The sequence below is a fragment of the Anguilla anguilla genome, chromosome 8, assembly GCF_013347855.1.
Source record: "Anguilla anguilla isolate fAngAng1 chromosome 8, fAngAng1.pri, whole genome shotgun sequence".
Lineage (NCBI taxonomy): Eukaryota > Metazoa > Chordata > Actinopteri > Anguilliformes > Anguillidae > Anguilla > Anguilla anguilla.
In genome coordinates, this window is record NC_049208.1 from 21,692,287 (window position 1) to 21,706,737 (window position 14,451).

The window sequence follows — 14,451 nt, forward strand, 5'->3', positions numbered from 1 at the left end:
AGAGACAGTGTTAGAGAGATAGCTGACTAACATCACTTCTGAATGTTACATTTCCCAGTTCAGCTTTAATGATAAGATAGGTAACTTTGCTTCTCGTTCAACTTTAACGTACACAAACATACAGACGAAGATTAATATACGCAGTATGTAAATTATTACAGAAGCTAGTACAGAGGTTGGTAATGTTGCGTATAATTAGGATTGTGAAATAAGTGGTGAATTGAGATCAGAGAATGTCCTCTCTATGAAGTATGAGGAGTACCGTGGACGTTGAGCTTGGCTGATGCCTTGTCGTCCGTGGCATCGCAGACGTACTGTCCCTGGTCCTCGTAGGCACACTTGTGGATCAGAAGGCTGCGTTTGAGGCCTTGTGAGTGAATGCCGAGCTTCTTCCCTGGCTTCAGCTCAGCGTCATCCTGAACACAAGGGACTTTTCAGTGCACTTGGTTATGGGCATGCACTTTAAAAAATTTAAAATTTGATTATTTTATTTTATTGTTATTTTATGTTCATCAATTATTTGTTTTAGAGAAAACATGGTAGTTGTTTTCGTGCCACTCTGAGGTGGTCAGGCACTGTGCTCACTGTTGTTGACGTTACTCACATTACTCCTTGTCCCCAAGGGCAGTAACTGTTTCAAATTACGTCAGCAATATTTTATAAATATATGTCCTAAATAATGTTGTAAATATATTTTTGAAATGTATCCCTGCATACACAATGTATCATGAAGTTTCCCAGGTAACTAAAAGGAAGATCTAACTGAATTAATGAGGAGAGAAATAATAATAGTCCTTCTGAAAATAGATTATAGGAAATGACAGGGTGGCCCACCTTGAACCACTTGACCTCTGCATTGGCACGGGAAACCTCACACTCAAAGGTAACCTTTTCCTTCTCTGGGGAATTGATATCCTCCAAATGTTTGGTGAACTTCACAGCAGGCTCTGTGGAAATCCAACCCACCAAAGCCATGTCCTTCAATTGACCCTTACAGTGCCATGTGTCACATGCACAATGTTACATGCAATGCATGGCATCTCTGAGGCTTTCAAATAATTCCCAGCCTTGTTACATATCACCAAAACTCAAGTGTAAATGAGTGCATATTAGGATTCTTTCTTAATATACACAAAGCTGTACATAATATAATAATAATAATGTAATTATTTTTTCCTAACATGCCAAAGTTGGCTACTCACAAATAATTTTCTTTTTCATAACAGGCCAACATTGGTTAGTCATAAGAAACAACTCATTCTACAGCTTGTCCAAAAATAAATTAATTGAAAATTGAATAAATTAACATGAATGGTATTTATAACTCATATATTCAACTGCAAATTCTGCAGAAAGTTTACAGTTTGTATTTGAAACATGTTCTAATCTCAGTAACACACAGCAATCAGCACTTGTATCCCCATACATAAACTGTTGCATGTAGCATTTAGTCTACTAAGGTAGAAATAAAAGTCAGAAACAAAAAAACTGCAGGATACCTGTGACAGTGAGTCTGCCAGAAGTGCGCACCCCTTCAGCCTGGAAAACAATCATCCCCGTGTCCTCCATCTTGAGACTGGACAGGGTGAGGGCGTGCTTCTTGCCCAGGGCAGTCATGCGGCAGCTTGACCCTGCTTTCAGCTTGATTCCGTCCTTGGTCCAGGACCCCTCAACGTCTGGGTGATTCAACTCCACCTCGAACGTCACCGTGTCCTTCTCATGGGCCTTCACCTCCTGCAGCCCCTTCACAACCTGGATTTTCTTCACTGCAAAACAGGAAACCAGCAGAAGGCACATTACAGCCTCGTCCAGTCTTATAGTGAGCATGTCACACCAGGCACATGGCACAAATGTTTGGTGTGACATGACAAATGACTTATCAAATGAACCATTATGATATAATGGTTCTCCCACACAATAAGGAGCCAGAAGAAAATCTTTACGATTTTCCAATCGGGGAATATGTACGTGCTACAGCCTTCGGTTGCCTATAGCACTTACTTTCCACTGAAAGTTTGGCCTGGGTCTTGTCATCCAGAGTCTCACAGGAATAGTACCCACGGTCGGCAAAGGTGACTTTTTTGAGGATGAGGGTCTGCCGAGCCCCATCAATGAGGATCTCCATGTTGCCACCGGGCTGCACCACCACGCTGTTCTTCATCCACTTGACCTCGGTGGAGGGCTTGCTGAGCTCCACCTCCAGACGCACGTCCTGTTGCTCCTGCACCGTGCAGTTCTCCAGCTTCTTGGTGAATGTCACAGGCACCTCTGCAAGGGCACATTCCCCACAGGAGCAACGTGAATCGGTAACCCATAGAGTGCAAAGTCAGTGGCCTGCACAACAGTCTACAACAAGGGACAGGGAACCTTCTGATTTTCTATGCCATCTCTATCCCTTATAAAAACACCTATTAATCTTAGGGAAAATATAGCATTCACATTATGGTATCAGGGTGGCTTTTGTCCTTGGTTTCAAACATTATAAAAATGAGTGGCAATTCAACTGGCGACCTGTGTGAAAAGTTCTGTCACGCCTAAAGTAATGCAGACTAGGTCCCGTTCCATCCTTCAATAAGCCTTTCCCCAACAGAAAGTAAATTAGAAGAGCTTTCACATCATTTGCTGATGATACGTCCATTTTTACTACTAAATACTGTTTTAACATGTTTTGGGGATGGTAAACAATGTTTCAAATTCTATCAGTACTCAATTCCCAAACCCCAATTCCCAAATATAAATGATATATTAATAATAAACATGCTGCTCTATCTTTTAAAGTTTACGTTCTGTGTTAAATGGACAGTTAGGCAATTCATAACTGTCACTGTGGGAAAAAAAATCATATCTTAAGTTGACATTGCAGTTAACATTATATCTTGGAGATATTATACCTCCAATCCCTGCGAAAAAAGGCAGAATACACTTTTAAAATACGACAAGGCACAAAAGAGGTGTGGAACAGGATCCACAGGGATGTGTGAAAGGGGATATTAAGGGGATATGAAATGGGCCAATCCTCACGCTGCACTTGTAGATTCGCTTTGGAAGTTTTCCCCTCTGCGTCAGCGGTGATCTCCCCCGCGTCCTCCAGGCTGACCGAGGTAACGGTGAGCGAGTGGTTGGCCCCGTCCTGTGCGATCTTGAACTTGGGCCCAGCAGTGACGGCCACGCCATTGCGGAGCCACGTCACCTTTGCGTCAGCTGGGGATACACTGCACTTGAGGGTAGCGTCCTTCCCTTCCACCGCTGCTACATTATTAAGCTTGGCTGTGAACCTCACAACCCGAGGAGCTGAAATGCAGTCAACAGGTAGTATTCCTATAGTGAGTGATTTCTTGTTATGAATATCCAATAGCTTTGATATTTTAGTTCTTTAAAGAAACCAAAAAGATTATTACAAGGCAAAGGAATAAAAATGGTGTTGCTACTGAGTAAGAATTGCAGAGTAGAACATGATACAAGGGCACTGGAAATGAAAGCCATCCTGAACACTGCTTTTTTTATTTTATTTTGAAAGCGACATGAACCACCAGTTTTAAGAACCACTATGCTGTTTGGTTGGCATTTCCTCCTTCCTTATATCAAACACTGTTGCCTTTCCCACACTGTATTCTTTTGCAATATCTCGACTGCATGCCTCTTGTCTACTTTTATAGTTTGACAGTTTATTATCAAAGGAAAGTACGACTTATTTATGCAAGGCTTGAAAAGGCAGCGTTACATATGCTACTTCCAAATTCCAACTTCCATACAAGTTTTATCATGCGAAAAACAATTAATTCTCAAATACACATAATTTTTTCTGCTTTAAATATAAAATGGACAACATTAAAACATAAATATGTTAATGTTCCTATTACTGTTAGATAAGCATCTCAATATATCTTAATATAGATAAGCAATATTCTTCTAATTATTATTATTATTATTATTATTATTATTATTATTATTATTATTATTAATAATAGTATTATTAGTATATCATTAGCATTATGCCAGGTTTAACCATATAATAACCCAACATTCCAAGGTAAACATGCCAAAAGCTCATTCCCGGTGGGTTTATATTGTATCTCACTCCTCCAGTAAGTGTATTACATATCCTACATGAAAACATCAGCAATACTGTCTCGCCCACCTTTAGTGGAGACCTTGGCGGAGGTCTTGTCATTCAGGCACTCGCAGCTGTACTCGCCCTCGTCCTCCTTGGCCACCCCTGTCACGGTCAGGACCCGCTTGGCACCGTCTGTGCTGATGCGGTACTTGAGGCTGGGCTTGACCTCAGTGCCATTGCGGCGCCACAGCACGTCCCCTTTGGCCCGGTTCAGCTCGCAGGTCAGAGTCAGGGTGCCACCCAGCTCTGCAGTTACTGGCTCCAGCTTCACAGAAAACTTCAAGGGAGGCTCTGGGAGGTACAACCGAACAATCAGCCTAGATTTACATTGAATTACAAATCAGACTGGGGCTTGGCAATATATGTAATAGTTGTGTGTGTGCGTGTGTGTGTGCACTTGCATGCATGTTTGCGTGCAGGTGTGTGTTTGTGTGTTTGTGTGTGTGTGTGTGTGTGTTTGCGTGTGTGTGTGCACTTGCATGCATGCATGCGTGCAGGTGTGTGTTTGTGTGTTTTGGTGTGTGTGTGTGTGTGTGCGCGCGCGCGCGCTTTACAGGCTAGCCCAAAATGACACACATGTACGACAATAAATAAAAATGCTAACTTTGTAATGCAGCCATATAGGAAAACCAGAGCTGTGCTCAGTCATAGCAAAATAATGGTAGTGCTAGTTTCAGCAGTTCTTCCAAAGTCTATGCAGTAGCCAAATTGCAAAGCAGCTAATGTAGCTCATTAGCAAAGCAAACCTGTTTTCATTGACATTATGAATATGTAATTTTACTAATACAAATACATGGTTTGTCTTAAATAAGGCACAAAATTAATTCACCCGTGGTTTATAATTTGGCAAAAAAGAAAGATGTATGGACCTTTATTGGATATAGTTAATAGCCCATTGACCTACATTAGGATGGGCCATATGTCAACTTTGACCCACTGTGATCTCATTCAAAATGGCGCCAATTGTCTTTATAAGTCACACAAAAATTAATCCAAATAGATTTTCAATGTGTAATCTAACCTTTGACCTCAACCTTGAATTCAAGCATGTCGTCAGCCGTCTGGCAGGAGTAGGTGCCGCTGTCTTTGACTTCAGCAGACTTCACCACTAAGGTGCAAGACAGACCCTCCTTCTTTGTCTCATACTTATTGTTCTCCTTCAGCTCCACACCGTCCCTGAACCACCTTACTGCTGTGCTCTCTGACACCAGCTCTGCGGCCAAGATAATATTCTCACTCTCCTGAACCATCACTGTGTCCTGCATGGCAGACTTCTTCTGGAACTTACTGGATTCTGAACGGAAGGACACAAAAACATTGTACGCATCTCCAATTAGTGGTGACAATCCAAGTGAATAACAACATGATGGATTGCCCGGTCATCCAAACAGGGTCTAAAACTGGAAGCAGAGTACAAAAAAAAGTTCCTCTTCCAGGAAAAAAAATAGACAATACAAATGGCAATAACTCCAACTTCAAAATACTTACATACATATAATGTTACATGAGCTGCATAAAAACAAATTTGAAAGTGGAAAGAATGTGCAAGACCAAGCCACTTTAAGCACTTTGGATCCAAAGTGCTTTGATATTGTTCCAATATAACAGAGCACAGACAAGAAAGTGGAAAATATAATTCAAGGAAAACAGTCATTATGAATTTGCAAAAGACAGTTGGAGGCAAAAACAGGCACTAGCCAAACGCAGAGCAACCAGGCGCTAATAGCAGAGAGTCCCTCCCTACCTTCCACCTGAATCTTAAAGACCAGCTTCTCTGCTCCAGCCTCACAGGTGTACTCCCCAGCATCCTTCTTCTCCACGCTGTCAAACACCAGCTGGCGGCTCTTGCCCTTTGACTCCACATGGATCTTCCTGCTTGAGCTCAGCAGTTTGCCCTCCTTGTACCATTTCACCTCAGTCTGAGAGTCGGACAACTCACAGCTCAGAGTAGCTTTCTCGGAGAGAATAGCTTTTACCTCCTTCTGTACAGACTCCTTGTTTGCAAATGCAGCCTTGGATTCTGAGGGGAAAAGTTGTAGAGTGAACAGGTACATCAGTGCAAACCTTCAGATTAGTGCAGTGCAGTTTCCAAATATGACAATACACCAGAGGCAGAAAATCCAGGTATAGAAAGTAAAAGTCCTCCATAATGTTTTGTACCAATCACCTGGATTTGCTAATAAGCACAATTCTTCAACCAGGAGGTAGAACTAATTAATGAAATCAGCTGTCTAGGTTCATGGGTGGAAGAAACACACGGCAGGACTTTTATTTTCTGACCCCAGGACTTTCCATCTATGCAACATGCAAAAGCCACTGCTCGAGACTGGACAGACATGGGGAGGTGCTGGAGCCTCAGAAAGCCTGAGTCAATCCATACCCAACTGACTAGGACAGTATTATGATGAAAACAGACTATCCTTCGAACAACAATCTGACAGCTTTGACCATAATGAAAAGATTATTCATTGTAAATAACTTGCGCGTCAAGGAAAGTAATTTTCCATATGAACAATGAAACAGACCGATGGAGAAAATGAAAAGAAATGAAAAATATGAAGCTCTATAGCCAAACATAACAAGTGACAACAGACTGAAAGCCACTGCAGATGTGTGAGAATACCAGATTCTCTTCAAAGACCAGAATAAACCATATTGACACTGCAACAGACCTACTGAAAAAGCAACTCCAAAGACTGAAGCCAAAGGAAAACCAACCAGAGGCAGACAGCAGAGAGACCCTCCCTACCTTCCACCTGAATCTTAAAGACCAGCTTCTCTGCTCCAGCCTCACAGGTATACTCCCCAGCATCCTTCTTCTCCACGCTGTCAAACACCAGCTGGCAGCTCTTGGCCTTCGACTCCACATGGATCTTCCTGCTTGAGCTCAGCAGTTTTCCGTCCTTGTACCATTTCACCTCAGTCTGAGTGTCGGACATCTCACAGCTCAGAGTGGCTTTCTCAGACAGAATGGCTTTTACCTCCTTCTGCACAGACTCCTTGTTTGCAAAAACAGCCTGGGGTTCTGAGGGGAAAAGTTGTGGAGTGGGCAGGTACATCAGTGCAAGCCTTCACACTGACGCAGTCCAGTTTCCCAAAATCACCACACACAACAAAAGACATTACACTGGACTGGACAAACATGGGGGGGGGGGGCGTCCAATCTTATTCAAAAAGGGCTGATGTGGGTACTGGTTTATGTTTCAGCCCAGCACTAAGACATCTGATGATACTATATCAAGGTCTTGACCATGATATAGTAGACCATGATCAGTTACTTAGTTGAATCAGGGGTCGTATTACTGGGCAGCAGCAAAAACCTGAACCAACATCAGTACTTTTTGGAAGAAATACAGACAATAAATATTTTACCAAATTCATTTTCTTGAACAACCTGGCTTTCCCAAGACCAGGGGCCCAGCTTCCAAGTCCTACCAAATACCCTCCCGCACCCTTTCTTCCTAATGAAGCTTCAATGTTCTGGTCCTAGATTGTCAAGCTAAATACTTAGAAAGAAAACTATTAAAATAGGACATAGCTATCTCACAATTTAATAGATAAGATTATGACGAGTAAAATGCCATACCTCCACAGCAAAAAAGAATCCTTACTAAATGTTCCCATAAAATTTCCCCTCTAAAGGAAAACCATCCAGGGGTAGACAGCAGAGAGTCCCTCCCTACCTTCCACCTGAATCTTAAAGACCAGCTTCTCTGCTCCAGCCTCACAGGTGTACTCCCCAGCATCCTTCTTCTCCACGCTGTCAAACACCAGCTGGCGGCTCTTGGCCTTCGACTCCACATGGATCTTCCTGCTTGAGCTCAGCAGTTTTCTGTCCTTGTACCATTTCACCTCAGTCTGAGTGTCGGACATCTCACAGCTCAGAGTGGCTTTCTCAGACAGAATGGCTTTTACCTCCCTCTGTACAGACTCCTTGTTTGCAAATGCAGCCTTGGATTCTGAGGGGGAAAGTTGTGGAGTGGGCAGGTACATAGGTGAAAGGCTTCATACCGACGCAGTCCAGTTTCCCAAAATCACCACACACAACAAAAGACATTACACTGGACTGGACAAACATGGGGGGGGGGGCCTTCTTATCCGAAAAGGGCTAATGTGGGTACTGGTTTTTGTTTCAGCCCAGCACTAATGCATCTGATGATACTTACATCAAGGTCTTGAAAAAAGATCATGATTAGTTACTTAGTTGAATCAGGGGTCGTATTACTAAGCAGCAGCAAAAACCTGAACTAACATCACCTCTTTTCTGAAAAAATACAGGCATTAAATATTTGGCCAAATCCACTTCCTTGAACAACCTGGCTTTCCCAAGACCAGGGGCCCAGCTTCCAAATCCTACCAAATACTCTCCCTGACCCCTCTCTTCCCAATGAAGCTTCAATGTTCTGGTCCAAGATTGTCAAGCTAAATACTAAAAAGAAAACTATTAAGACAGGGCACAGCTATCTCACAATTTAATAGATAAGATTATATCAACACTGTATTTGGCCATTTCAAATACTTCTTTGCATGACAGAGTAAAATGCCACACCTCCAAGGCAAAAAAAGAATCCTTACTAAATTTTCCCATAAAATGTCCCCTCTAAAGGAAAACCAACCAGAGGCAGACAGCAGAGAGTCCCTCCCTACCTTCCACCTGAATCTTAAAGACCAGCTTCTCTGCTCCAGCCTCACAGGTGTACTCCCCAGCATCCTTCTTCTCCACGCTGTCAAACACCAGCTGGCGGCTCTTCCCCTTTGACTCCACATGGATCTTCCTGCTTGAGCTCAGCAGTTTTCCCTCCTTGTACCATTTCACCTCAGTCTGAGTGTCGGACATCTCACAGCTCAGAGTGGCTTTCTCAGACAGAATGGCTTTTACCTCCTTCTGCACAGACTCCTTGTTTGCAAAAACAGCCTGGGGTTCTGAGGGGAAAAGTTGTGGAGTGGGCAGGTACATAGGTGAAAGGCTTCATACCGACGCAGTCCAGTTTCCCAAAATCACCACACACAACAAAAGACATTACACTGGACTGGACAAACATGGGCGGGGGGGGTCCAATCTTATTCAAAAAGGGCTGATGTGGGTACTATTTTATGTTTCAGCCCAGCACTAAGACATCTGATGATACTATATCAAGGTCTTGACCATGATATAGTAGACCGTGATCAGTTACTTAGTTGAATCAGGGGTCGTATTACTGGGCAGCAGCAAAAACCTGAACCAACATCAGTACTTTTTGGAAGAAATACAGATAATAAATATTTTACCAAATTCATTTTCTTGAACAACCTGGCTTTCCCAAGACCAGGGGCCCAGCTTCCAAGTCCTACCAAATACCCTCCCGGACCCTTTCTTCCTAATGAAGTTTCAATGTTCTGGTCCTAGATTGTCAAGCTAAATACTTAGAAAGAAAACTATTAAAATAGGACATAGCTATCTCACAATTTAATAGATAAGATTATGATGAGTAAAATGCCATACCTCCACAGCAAAAAAGAATCCTTACTAAATGTTCCCATAAAATTTCCCCTCTAAAGGAAAACCATCCAGGGGTAGACAGCAGAGAATCCCTCCCTACCTTCCACCTGAATCTTAAAGACCAGCTTCTCTGCTCCAGCCTCACAGGTGTACTCCCCAGCATCCTTCTTCTCCACGCTGTCAAACACCAGCTGGCGGCTCTTGCCCTTTGACTCCACATGGATCTTCCTGCTTGAGCTCAGCAGTTTGCCCTCCTTGTACCATTTCACCTCAGTCTGAGTGTCGGACATCTCACAACTCAGAGTAGCTTTCTCAGACAGAACGGCTTTTACCTCCTTCTGCAAAGACTCCTTGTTTGCAAAAACAGCCTGGGGTTCTGAGGGGAAAAGTTGTGGAGTGGGCAGGTACATCAGTGCAAGCCTTCACACTGACGCAGTCCAGTTTCCCAAAATCACCACACAGAACAAAAGACATTACATTGGACTGGACAAACATGGGGGGGGGGGGCATTCTTATCCAAAAAGGGCTAATGTGGGTACTGGTTTTTGCTTCAGCCCAGCACTAATGCATCTGATGATACTTACATCAAGGCCTTGAAAAAAGACCATGATTAGTTACTTAGTTGAAACAGCGGTCGTATTACGGGGCAGCATCAAAACCCTGAGCTCACATCAGCTCTTTTCGGAATAAATACAGACATTACATATTTGACCAAATCCACTTGAAGTCCTACCAAATACCCTCCCGCACCCTCTCTTCCTAAAGAAGCTTCAATGTTCTGGTCCTGGATTGTCAAGCTAAATACTAGAAAGAAAACTATTAAGATAGGGCATAGCTATCTCACAATTTAATAGATAAGATGATATCAACACTGTATTTGGCCATTTTAAATACATTTTTTGGATGACACAGCAAAATGCTATACCTCCACAGCAAAAAAAAAGATTCCTTACAAAATGTTCCCATAAAATTTCCCCTCTAAAGGAAAACCAACCAGAGGCAGACAGCAGAGAGACCCTCCCTACCTTCCACCTGAATCTTAAAGACCAGCTTCTCTGCTCCAGCCTCACAGGTGTACTCCCCAGCATCCTTCTTCTCCACGCTGTCAAACACCAGCTGGCGGCTCTTGCCCTTTGACTCCACATGGATCTTCCTGCTTGAGCTCAGCAGTTTTCCCTCCTTGTACCATTTCACCTCAGTCTGAGAGTCGGACAACTCACAGCTCAGAGTGGCTTTCTCAGAAAGAATGACTTTTACCTCCTTCTGTACAGACTCCTTGTTTGCAAAAACAGCCTGGGGTTCTGAGGGGAGAGGTAGAAAGGGCAGGTACATCAACACAAACAGGCAGTTCTTTGCACCTGAGTTTACCAACATCGCAACAGGAGATACTTCTCTTGACTGGAGAGGCACGTAGATGTACTGAAGTCACAACCAATATTTTACCCATTCATAACAAACAGAAACCAAAACCAAAACTAAAATGTTGAAGAGATTGTACTATAAACACTGCACTGATTCAACTATGATTAAAATATATTTCAAAATACTATACTGAGATTAAAAAGAAAATAAATATGAGCGCAAAAAGAAATTAAGATACATCAAAAGGGTGGTATGGAAACCTTTCAACAGGAATAATGTCTAATAGAGGGAATGCTGCAGTCATCTCTAACAGAATCATTGATCTCTATTACACCTTGGTCTTCATGAACACTTGATCCTGCCTGGCTCATACGCTTTTTTTAATATGTCATGTATACAATAAGATAAAATTGTTTGCACATTAAAATGGAGTATCGTGTTAACATTCCAAGACATACTGAACGTTGAAACAAGGGACAGCTTTTATTTGACAGAACCATTTTGGATTTATTAAAATGAAAATCCAAATTCTTCAACAAATTAACCAGGCACTTTATCTGCTCATATGCTGTACTACAAAAATGGCATTTCAAGACAACTTATCATGAAGACTATATGATTTGACCGAGAGTAACAAAATCTAGTTCCTAGGTCCTTCTCCTCATAAGGTACAAATTTGCCTCAAGCACCCCTAAAGTCAGCCACATTGGATTTTTTTTATTTAGAATTTTTCAAAAATCCTTAAAATGCTTCTTCTACAAACTTCTTTAGATAGACAACAATAACCACAATAAATGAGACATAAATTAGTAAGGTATGACCTGCACACACACTGGGAATTATAAAATGTTGCAAGAATGTAAAATGAAGTAACGAAATTCACTCTATTATTAATTGTTTAAAAAAATTTTATTATAGCAGACACCAGAGTCATTATAACCAATTACGAAAGTGGTGTAATATTATTGCTCAAGTAAAGCAACAGTAAGAAAGGAAGAATAAAATTGAAGTTTCCTTTTGCAAAAAACAGTAGCCCATAGAAACACTGCAGCGGACAGATGGAGACAAAAAAGACCAAGCATGGACAGACTGACGAACATAATCCTCCCCAGCTGAAAATGTGTGGAGACATGGGACTTCAGTGTGAGAATCTCAATTTCTTTCCAGGAACACAGAAACAAGGCATAGACATTGAAGACAGACAGACAAGAGCACGTATATACCAAAGACTGAATCCAAAAGCAGAGCAACCAGATGCAGACAGCAGAGAGTCCCCCCCTACCTTCCACCTGAATCTTAAAGACCAGCTTCTCTGCTCCAGCCTCACAGGTGTACTCCCCAGCATCCTTCTTCTCCATGCTGTCAAACACCAGCTGGCGGCTCTTGCCCTTTGACTCCACGTGGATCTTCCTGCTTGAGGTCAGCAGTTTTCCCTCCTTGTACCATTTCACCTCAGTCTGAGTGTCGGACACCTCACAACTCAGAGTGGCTTTCTCAGACAGAATGGCTTTTACCTCCTTCTGTACAGAACCCTTGTTTGAAAAAATGGCCTGGGGTTCTGAGGGCAGAGCGATGGAACGAGCAGGTACATCAACACAAACCTGCAGTTCTGAGCACTTCACTTTCCCAACATCACAAATGGAGATACTGCTCTTGACTGGACAGGCAAGCGGACATGCTGAGGTCTCAACCAATATGACACGTTCATTATAAACAGAAATCAAAACCAAAACATTTTCATTGCCCAAACAACTTCTGATTTGCGAAAGCAAGATTTCAAATTCTACAACAAATGAACATGGCAGCTCATGTGAAGCTTTGCTACGCCTCAGAAATTACATTTCGAGACAACTTATCACAAAGGCGATAATATTTCAGTGAGAGTCACAAATTTTCTTACATAGGACCCTCTCCTCATGAACTCAAAATTTGCCTCAAGGACTCCTAAAGTCAGCCACATCAGATTTTGCAGCATTTAAATTTTTTCATGAATTAAACGGCTTCTCCAACAAACTTTTTCAGACAAAAGGTGATGATTACGATAGCTGAAACCTGTGGCATGAGCTGCACAAACAATGGAAAGTATGGAAAGTTGAGGAATATAAAATAAATTAAGAATTTCACTGTATTTGTTTTTTTACTTTATTGATGATTGCACATTCCAGATAGTAATTATCAACAATTACTAATATTTGTGAAATTATTGTTCTGCTAGAGATACAGTAATTAATAAAGTACCAAATAGTAGTTTCCTTTTGAGGAAAAACTGCACCACAAATATACACTGCAGCAGACAGATGGAGATGAAATGAAGCCAAATGGAGATCAAGCACGGACAGATCGACAAACATGAATCCTCTTTGCCTGAAAACACCAACAGACATGGGACCTCAGAGTGAGAATCCCAATTTTTTTCCATAAACACAGAAAAGATGTATAAATATTGAAGCTGACAGACAGGAACACATATATACCATAAACTGAAGCCAAAAGCAGAGTAACCAGGGGCAGACAGCAGACAGACCCTCCCTACCTTCCACCTGAATCTTAAAGACCAGCTTCTCTGTTGCACAAATATTGAAGCAGACAGACAGGGACAGCATCACCAAAGATTGAAGCCAAAGGGAGGCCAAGCAGGGGTAGATAGCAGAGAGTGCCTCCCTACCTTCCAGCTGAATCTTAAAGACCAGCTTCTCTGCTCCAGCCTCACAGGTGTACTCCCCAGCATCCTTCTTCTCCACGCTGTCAAACACCAGCTGGCGGCTCTTCCCCTTTGACTCCACATGGATCTTCCTGCTTGAGCTCAGCAGTTTGCCCTCCTTGTACCATTTCAACTCAGTCTGAGTGTCGGATACCTCACAACTCAGAGCAGCTTTCTCAGACAGAATGGCTTTTACTTCCTTCTGTACAGAACCCTTGTTTGCAAAAATGGCCTGGGGTTCTGAGGGCAGAGCGATGGAACGGGCAGGTACATCAACACAAAACCTGCAGTTCTGAGCACTTCACTTTCCCAACATCACAAATGGAGATACTGCTCTTGACTGGACAGGCAAGCGGACATGCTGAGGTCTCAACCAATATGACACGTTCATTATAATCAGAAATCAAAACCAAAACATTTTCGTTGCCCAAAAAACTTCTGATTTGCGAAAACAAGATTTCAAATTCGGCAACAAATGAACATGGCAGTTCATGTGAAGCTTTGCTACACCTCAGAAATTACATTTCGAGACAACTTATCACAAAGGCGATAAGATTTCACTGAAAGCCAGAATTTTCTTACATAGGACCCTTTCCTCAAACTCGAAATTTGCCTCAAGGACTCCTAAGGTCAGCCACATCAGATTTTGCAGCATTTAAAATTTTTCATAAATTAAACGGCTTTTCCAACAAACTTTTGGAGACAGAGGGTGATGACCACAATAGCTGAAACGTGTGGCATGAGCTGCACAAACAATAGACAGTATGGAAAGCTGCAGGAATATAAAATAAACTA

The 14,451-nt window shown here is 42.2% G+C and overlaps 1 protein-coding gene across 7 annotated transcripts in view; it reads right to left on the bottom strand.

Annotated features, from left to right (window-relative positions):
• The window catches only part of obscnb (obscurin, cytoskeletal calmodulin and titin-interacting RhoGEF b), a 129,745-nt gene that overhangs the window by 90,511 nt on the left and 24,783 nt on the right, over positions 1 to 14,451 (bottom strand). For all 7 annotated transcript variants that reach the window (XM_035428903.1, XM_035428902.1, XM_035428900.1 and 4 more), the window contains exons 11-23: positions 10,619 to 10,894; positions 9,694 to 9,969; positions 8,762 to 9,037; positions 7,798 to 8,073; positions 6,864 to 7,139; positions 5,859 to 6,134; positions 5,136 to 5,408; positions 4,139 to 4,405; positions 3,022 to 3,291; positions 2,002 to 2,268; positions 1,500 to 1,766; positions 835 to 947; positions 263 to 416 (exon numbers count right to left, since the gene is read on the bottom strand). In XM_035428903.1, the coding sequence (XP_035284794.1) occupies positions 263 to 416; positions 835 to 947; positions 1,500 to 1,766; positions 2,002 to 2,268; positions 3,022 to 3,291; positions 4,139 to 4,405; positions 5,136 to 5,408; positions 5,859 to 6,134; positions 6,864 to 7,139; positions 7,798 to 8,073; positions 8,762 to 9,037; positions 9,694 to 9,969; positions 10,619 to 10,894 (3,267 nt within the window). The remainder of the gene's footprint in view (positions 1 to 262; positions 417 to 834; positions 948 to 1,499; positions 1,767 to 2,001; positions 2,269 to 3,021; positions 3,292 to 4,138; positions 4,406 to 5,135; positions 5,409 to 5,858; positions 6,135 to 6,863; positions 7,140 to 7,797; positions 8,074 to 8,761; positions 9,038 to 9,693; positions 9,970 to 10,618; positions 10,895 to 14,451) is intronic.